This window comes from Aquarana catesbeiana, linkage group LG12 (genome assembly GCF_042186555.1).
Source record: "Aquarana catesbeiana isolate 2022-GZ linkage group LG12, ASM4218655v1, whole genome shotgun sequence".
Classification (NCBI taxonomy): Eukaryota; Metazoa; Chordata; class Amphibia; order Anura; family Ranidae; genus Aquarana; species Aquarana catesbeiana.
The window spans coordinates 62,629,033-62,637,518 of NC_133335.1; the positions used below are offsets into that span (position 1 = coordinate 62,629,033).

General features: G+C 38.3%; 1 protein-coding gene across 1 annotated transcript in view; it reads left to right on the forward strand.

The window, feature by feature from the left end:
• Positions 1-7,373, forward strand: part of LOC141113761 (keratin, type I cytoskeletal 19-like) — a 28,984-nt gene extending 21,611 nt beyond the window's left edge. Inside the window, exons 5-8 of the mRNA XM_073607041.1 lie at positions 1,921-2,046; positions 2,257-2,477; positions 4,972-4,997; positions 7,312-7,373. Of these exons, the coding sequence (XP_073463142.1) occupies positions 1,921-2,046; positions 2,257-2,477; positions 4,972-4,997; positions 7,312-7,373 (435 nt within the window). The remainder of the gene's footprint in view (positions 1-1,920; positions 2,047-2,256; positions 2,478-4,971; positions 4,998-7,311) is intronic.
• Positions 7,374-8,486: the final 1,113 nt, after the last annotated feature.

An 8,486-nucleotide genomic window follows, 5' to 3' on the forward strand; every position in this document is an offset into this window, starting at 1 on the left:
TTAGTTTCTTGGTATGGTTGCCATGAGTACAGTACCTGGGCCAAGGGTATAAGTAAACAATTAATGGGGTACAAGCAATCTTTCATGTCACTCACCACTGAGGAGAACCTATTAAACGAACCCATGTCAACATTTTTAAATGAAGTTCCAACAAAGAGTATGATTGCAGAATCTGACCAAGGATAAGTGGCTGGCACCCAACTTTGAGGATGTCTTAACTTTTATCTTATTATGCAATTATTATTATTTTTATTATTATTATTATTATTATTATTATTATTCATATGTTTATAATGGTCTTTGGCAGGGCTAGAGAACCTGGTAACCTATTTTCCCAAATAAGGGCTGGTGTCTAACTTTAATATGTTTTTTTTATCACTTTATATTTATATCAATGTATTGTTGGCAAAACTGAACTATCTGGTCTTGCTATTGCCATTTGCTCACCTCTCTTTTACAGAACTGCACATGAACTGTTTTGCAAAATAACAAACTTTAGAAGAACCGGTTTTAGAATACAATATTGAGGCTAAAATGTTGGTCATCTACAAAAGAAAAAGATATGAAAGATTTTGGGGTGAAAAATGGCTATTATAAATGCACTACATCCATTGTAACAACTATTTCAAGAGAACCATTATGTTGTTGGATTTTACTGGTACAAAGAATGGACAGACACATACAGAAGTATGTAAAAAGATTATATATTTTATTACAAAACATTAAAAATTGTTAAAATCATGAGGAACAAATCCCTATCAAGCAATGAAGGCCATATATACTGTCAATGCATAGTTAACTTTGCAGAAGTATCCAAGAGTTTGATGCGTTTCACATCTATAGGCTTCTTTAGTAAAGAAAAATGCCTAACTTAAAAGAAAAAACATAGAATAAGTACTGTATATGACAGTATAATAACATGTATAACGTCAAATATTGTCTATTCAGTTAGGTCATTTTTCTTTGCTGCCGAAATATAAAAGGTCCTGAAGAAGCTTATAGATGTGAAATACATCGATCCTTCTTGGATACTTCAGCAAAGTTAACTATGCATTGACAGTATATAAGGCCTACATTGCTTGATATTGATGTGTTCCTTATGATTTTAACAATTTTAATGCTTTGTAACAAAATATATAATCTTTTTACATATTTCTGTACGTGTAAAGTAAACATATGGGTTCTCTTGAAATAGAAGATTTTGGGGTGCTAATTTCAGATGCAAAAACCTTTTGCAAAATAATAATAATAAAAAAGAATAATAATAATAAAATTAAACAGTGTGGCCAGGAAGCATGGAAAGCTATTTGAATTCTGGGGTGCATCATGTAAAGCTTTAGTAGACCTAATTTAGGATACAGTGTCCAGTTCTGGGGACCACATTTACAAAAGTATATTGATACCATAGAGTTAGTCCTGAGATGGGTAACAAAATGGTGGTCATAGGGATACAATATATTGGAAGAGAGAGTAGAGGAACATAAAATATACAATCTTGAGGAAAGAAGGGAAGGAGAGGCACAGGGACATGGCCTGAAAATAGCAGGGGGAAAGTTCAGGAATAACCCACATTTTTTTTTAATTATATTATATTATTTGTACCAGAAGAGTAGCTGATGCATGGGCTTGCAGCAGGGGTAGTGAGCCAATCAACAGTAAATGAATTTAAACAGGTGTGGGATAAACATACATCTATGCTTAGGAAAAAAACGAACAAAAAAACAATAAGAATAAAAAACCCAAAAATAAACAGGCAGATTTGATGAACCACTTGGTCTTTACTGTCATCACTCTTCCATGCCTCTGCCTATGTTTTTGAAGATGTTACTGACACAACATTTTTTTGTAAACTATATATATTTAATGGTAGTTTAAAGCTGATTCAAACCTATGCTTATCATTTTCACATACAATTTTCAGAGTGAAGAACTGAACCGTGATATGGTGTTTGGAGCTGAACAGTTGCAGTCAGTTTCTAGTGGCCTTATGGAGTTGAAACGCAGCCTGCAAACACTGGAAATTGAGCTTCAAAGCCAATTAAATGTGGTAAGAAAGACTTTTTTTTTATATACTTATTTATAAAGTGGCATTGTAGAAAGGATATATAATTTGAAAATTAGCATCTAGAATATTTATAATATAAAATAACAGATTATTTATAAATTGTACATTTAAACTTCAATTTGCAAAAGAATGACTTCAATCGAAGTTCAAAACTTCTTGAACCTAAAATGATGTTAAATTTTTTTTTTTCAGAAATCAGCTCTAGAGGACTCATTGGCCGAAACAGAAGCCACTTACCAATCTCAACTAGCTCAGTTACAATGTCTGATCAACAACGTGGAGTCAGAGCTGGGACAAATCCGATTCGACCTGGAAAAACAAAACACCGCTTATAAAATCCTCATGGACCAGAAGAACCACTTGGAGATGGAGATTGCCACATATAAACATCTTATAGAAGGACATGAAATACAGTATGTATAGCAAAATAATTACCAAAAATAACAATAAATGAATAACAAGTGGAAAACTATTTGGTAGTATCAACCTGGTAGTATGAAGTTATACTGTATATTCAGAGGCCAAACCTTTTTTTCCTTTTACATAGAGTCATGAAGAATCAGCATTCCTGTCAGGTTTTTCATTGTTGTATATATACCTGTTGGGGAGATTTACCTCTCTAACTCTCTCTTTGTTCTAGTGGCCATTGTGACAGAGACAGGGAGTATTGGGAGATCCAAATGCAGCGCTACCCCCCCCCCCCCCCCCAAATTTGCTGCTTGGTAAATTTGGTTTATCTGTTCTGTGCCTCGATTCCAAGAACAATCTCAGCCCCTCTGACACACCTGGTTGAGTGAAAGTTACTGCAAGCACTTATAGGAACATGAGTATAGATACCTTTAACATGGCTGTGAATTAGGAAATAGACACAGACCACTTAGTGGTAAATTAAATCAATTTATTGGTATGAGTTAGAATAAATGGTGGTTTGAGCATAAATGAACACACAGAAGGTAGATTTAGACATAGTCCCCTAGACAGTATAATCAGTATGCCAAGATACTGTAATTTAGAAGAGAGTTCTGTACAACTAGACTGTGAATAACTTATGAATTAGCAGCAAAAGCGAATCTGCAAAAGTCAACAATAAACAGTACATATAAGTATTAGCTGCAATGTGAATAATAATGCTATAACTAGTATGGAGTGCACTCTAGGAGAAAGGCTAGGATAAAGTGCAATGTCCTCTGAGAGGTACCTCTTATCATAAGCAAAAGGGAAAGATCACTGTGTAGCAGCTGTAAAGGGTGTCTTTAGTCCTTCGCCTTCAGCCGACTAGCGTTGGGGCCCAGATGTACCATTGGTGCACGTGGGAATAGTCCCAGTCAAGCCTGCAGGCAGAAATAGGGCTACTAGATGGCTGTATGGTCAGTTCCTAAAGGGCTCAGTCACTTTAGCAGGAGATAGTAAATCCCCACAGCAGCAGTTCACCAGTCCCAGTGATATTGCAGCTACCCGTCCAGTCACACACAGCAATTAGTCCACTCTCTGCTCTACACCCAGGTGACTTTGGACTCAGCACTCTGTATCCTGCTCAGGCCTCTGTTGTGCGGCGCAGTGGTGGTGCACACTGGACAGCGATATGCACTCTCCAGGCTCCCTCATGGCAAAAGGAAGCTCTGTCCATTACAGATTGAGAAAATGCCTCCTGGCAATCTTCCTCTGGGAAATGCAGTTGAAAAGCCCCTGATTACAGTAGAGTCTGTCTCCTCTGGACCACAGTTCCCACAATGCAGTGCTGCCTGACTCAGCCTATTGAACTCTTCCTGCTCAGCAGCTCCCTCCTCTTGCTGATATAGAGTAGCTATTGACCAGCTCAGCACTGCAGGGTATCAACTAAAGAGAGCGGCTGCAGCCAGTGTTTCTCTCACTCTCCATTCTTAGCCAAGCACCTGGCTACACAAATTTTGAGTTGCCACCAGAAAAGGAGAAGAGGACAAATCTTCCAATTAGGATATTTGTTCTGTTGACAGGGTCCTCTTACTTGGCAGAAGTTTTTTTCTTACTGTCTGTTGTGTCTATTGGACAGGAAATCTCTTCACTTACTGATACAGATGGCCAAAAAGCACAATTTTTTAAGTAAAAATGTGGTAAAATAAGACATTTAAACCTAATAGAGTTCTAAATATATATTTTTTTATAATTTCCAGGATGCTCACTAAACATAACTGTTCAGGCAACTGGACATGTTATCCTTATATCTCAATCTCGATCAATTAATCCTTAAAACTCTTGTCAATATTATATAATATTATACTACTATCTACTACCATATAAGTGTAAAAGTGGTTCTAAAGGCTGAAGGTTTTTTATTTTACCTTAACGCTTTCTCGACATTAAGGTAAGAAAACCTTTTGTGTTCTGCTCTCCCCCCCCCCATCACCCCCCCTTATACTTACCGCAGGTTGATCTCTATCCAGCAATATGCACAAGAGCAGCGGCTTTCTTGGCTCTCTCCCTCCTCATAATGCTCAGAGACAGCAGTGGGAGCCATTGGTTCCAGCTGCTGTCAATCAAAGCGTCCATTGGCTTGGGAGCCTCCATAGTAAGAGGCTTCCTATGGTGGGCACTTGGCAGGGGGGAGGAGCCAGGAGTTCCAGCGAGGGATCAGAGAAGAGGAGGATTGCACAGAGCAGGTAAGTATAACAAGTTTATTATTATTAAAAAAATAAGGCTTTACAATCACTTGTGGGTGCAGCCAAAAATAAGTCTCTAAATATCTCACACCTACCACCAGACTGAACGCTGCCCTGGTATGCTTACTCCATGCCCATATTTTCGCAAATGGCCACTTTAATTAATTAAGGCCTCATTTTGTCTATCAACTTGTGTAATTTTCAGTAAATCATTTTACTTTTAATCCTAAAAATTATAAAATTAATGATAATCCTCTTTCTTTTTTCACAGTGCTCCTGTTCGTAACAACAGTACTGGTAAGATAATAAATATAGCCTTCTAAACAAATTTTTGACAAAGGGCAAACAGAGAAATCAAGAGAATGCAACATTCTGTCCTTGACCAAGACAATTTTTTTTTATTTATAGGTGTCCCATGCAATAGCTATGCTAAAGAAAGATAAAATAGTATACCATTAGAAATTGCGCTTGTATACAATACTTTTTCAAACTACCTTGATAACAATGCTTGGACCAGTAAAGTACGAAATTTCTTTAAACAAATCAGCAAAACAATTTCACTTCTAGGTACTAAACCCATGCTAGTGTTAAGACAATGGATTATAGATTTGGACTGCCTTTGGACCAATTGTTGAGAGTGTCTATATCACATGATAGCTACTGTGAATTTAGAAACAAGTGTATATATGTAGCGTGCCTCCCACCAATTCAGTCAGGAGGAATTGGCTGTCCAATAGTTGGAGGCTTTTAGATCATGTAATCCAATCCAAACTGGCATAGGAATGGCAATTGACTAAATTTGTTCAATTCTCCTCAAGGGCCATTGTGTTTTTTTTCCCCTGATTGGACAATGCATGGCCTATCTCCAAATGTAAATGTTTCCTATATTCTGTTGGTGGATATAAGTTGTGGTGATGGTCTTTTTGTCAGTATACTCCAAGTCTGAAAGGGGTCAGATAACACCTAAAATGCCTTTGTTATAGAGTGATGGGGTAACTCTATCTCTGTAATGGTACACACCTGTAGCACTACACCTACAGGAGCAGCTAGATGGGTTGGGTTCTCTGTTCTTTCCTCAACCTCTTTAAAATTTTCAGCCCCTCTGACACTCTAGGTTGAGTGTACAAAGTATGCAATATCACAGTAAATCATTGATATACTTAGTACCCCATAGTTGTACTGTATCAAAGAAAACAAGGCACGGAACCAGTTAGTAAAGTCAAACCTAATATATTGTCACCTGATATGGTTGGTAACAAAGACAGCACAGAAATTAATTAACAATGGTAATAACACAATTTAGCATACAGGGTGATTAGTAATAAGGACTAGGCATAAGATGACACTTGGGGGTACAGTATATTTGCTAAAACTGGTGCAATCAGAACCTGGTGCAGCTGTGCATGGCATCTTCTAACCTCAGCTTGTTCAATTAGACTTTGGCAATAAAACCTGGAAGCTGATTGGTTTCTATGTAGAAGTGAGTCTGATTTTGCACTCTCCAGCTTTAGTAAATAAACCCCACGGTGTCCAGATCAGCACAAACAGTAGCAAGATCACCTAAAGTGCAGCAGTGAGCAGTAATTAAGCTTGATTTACCGAACACAGGAAGAAACCAGCATGCAGTAAAGGTGCAGTACAGGTGTGGTATAGGTGCAGCATAGTTAATGTCCTACCTCCAATAACTCAGTTCCAGCTACCAGTGTGAACAATGGGCAGTTTCCAGTGAGAGGATGTTCTGGTCTACCTGTGGCAATAGTGCAGATATGATCGATGCGGTCTGTGCTGAGCTGCCTCAAGTGTCTCTGCTGGTCTGGCCTCTCCGCTGTTTGGTCAGTATGCAGATGTGTTCTCTTTGGTTCTCTCAGTGCCAAGAGGGAGATCCTAGTTGAGCAGTAGGGGAGCAGCTTAGGGGACAGCCAAGCGAGATACTATAAATTAGCCTGGGTAGATTACCACCCGGCAGAACTAAACTTAACTAGTCACCTCTGCTTATGATATACAAACATATTTTTGCCCCCCTATAATATGGATATAAGGGCATGGGTTTTCTGTATTCCTGACTTCCCATCCTAGGGTGACAACCTTGTTCCTTTATAGATACAGTACTATGAGTTAGCCTTTTCACCCAAGTACAGAAAGTGTGTAAAGGATAACTAGGTTAAAATATTGGAACAAATCTCAAAAAAGAAAACTAAGGCAGCCACCATATCTAACTGGTTAGCTTTAATACATCATATTTTTTATTCTTACGTTTAGATACCTTTTTAAGGCCTACAACATAGCTCCCAACTGTCCCTGGTTTTTGGGGGACTGTCCCTCATTTGGAGCAAAGTCTCTGTCCCTTTTTCCACATCATTTGTCCCTCATTTTGGTCTGGTCTGTAAAGTTGTATATAAAATGCACTATTTATCTTTCAAAAAGTGTTTCCCAGAGCTCAACCTTTTATTTCCAATTTTAAGTCCTGAATGTAGACATGACTGTGTATCCAAACTTATTCACAGCTTCCTTATCTCATTTTTTAAAGGCTTTACTGCATTTTGGAAGTCATATATTTGGAAATAGCAGAGCAGCTTAAAAAAATTTACTAAACGCTGTGTTTTTCTTGCAGATACTCACCATGCTGTAAAAGTTCAGATCACCACAGCACAAGTTCACCAGGCCAAGTGTTGATATTCATTTCATGTTTTAGGGCTCATTCACACTTGCGATAGGCCTTGCAGCCCTCTGAAATGCGATCTGCTTTGGATCGCTTTTCAGAGTGTGGTAGGCAGACAGCTGAAAGGCGTTATAGTGCCTCCTCACTGCCTGCCCATCTGCAGCCCATCTACTATTTTTTCACCTCCCACAGGCTGTAAGTGTGAACAAGCCCTTATGGAGTTACCTTTACTGTGTCATTGCTATAGAACCAATAAGCAAAATAAATAAATAAATAAAAACTTTATAAAAGAGTTGTTTAAAATGCTAACAAATATGTAAAAATTAAGGAGTACAAATTTTGAAATACTTGACATCATAGATACGTTTGTACTGCAGCTGAGTTTCATGTCATCAGTCATTGCAAGCTATGGAGAGGCTAACTGCAGTGTCTTTCAGTGGGATTACTAACTGGAACTCAGCTGCATGTGACAAATATATAATCCTAATACAGGCATGAAAAACTTTATTCATATTACCAATAGGATTGAGTTTGTCAGCTGTCACTGGTGTGCCAGTGAGCTGTGAAAAGGAGATTCCCCACCCCGCAAATACATGTATACAATGGGGCGGGGATGCTAATGACATCATTAACCTAATATGGCCATGTGCCCTTATGTCACGAGTATCCCCGCCCCTATGTGTATGTCAGCCGCATGGCACAGAATCCCCTGCCCACAGCTCATTGGCCCAGTAATAACAAACTTCCAGGTTTGGACAATCTTTGGTTCTGACCAAACCCAAGCTGAAACCCAATCTCATTACTAAATGCTGTTATATCCAGCTTTCATAAATTTCTAAAACCTTTAGAAATATATTTGTTGGTATTATTAATGGCTCTATTATTTTAAAGGAAACCTCTACTAAGAGAAATTTGAAGGCTGACATTGCTGACCTATTTATGAAAAGCCTACGTGCTTGGCTATCTCTGACTTAAATATCTTCTGAGCCACTGACCTGGAACACGCATGCAGCCACTGAACTCAGAGTGAAGCCTGAAGTCCCATACACGCGATCAAAATATCGTACAAAAAATACCACTTTCAACGCAATCATACAATAATCTGATCGTTAGTACACAGCTTTCAT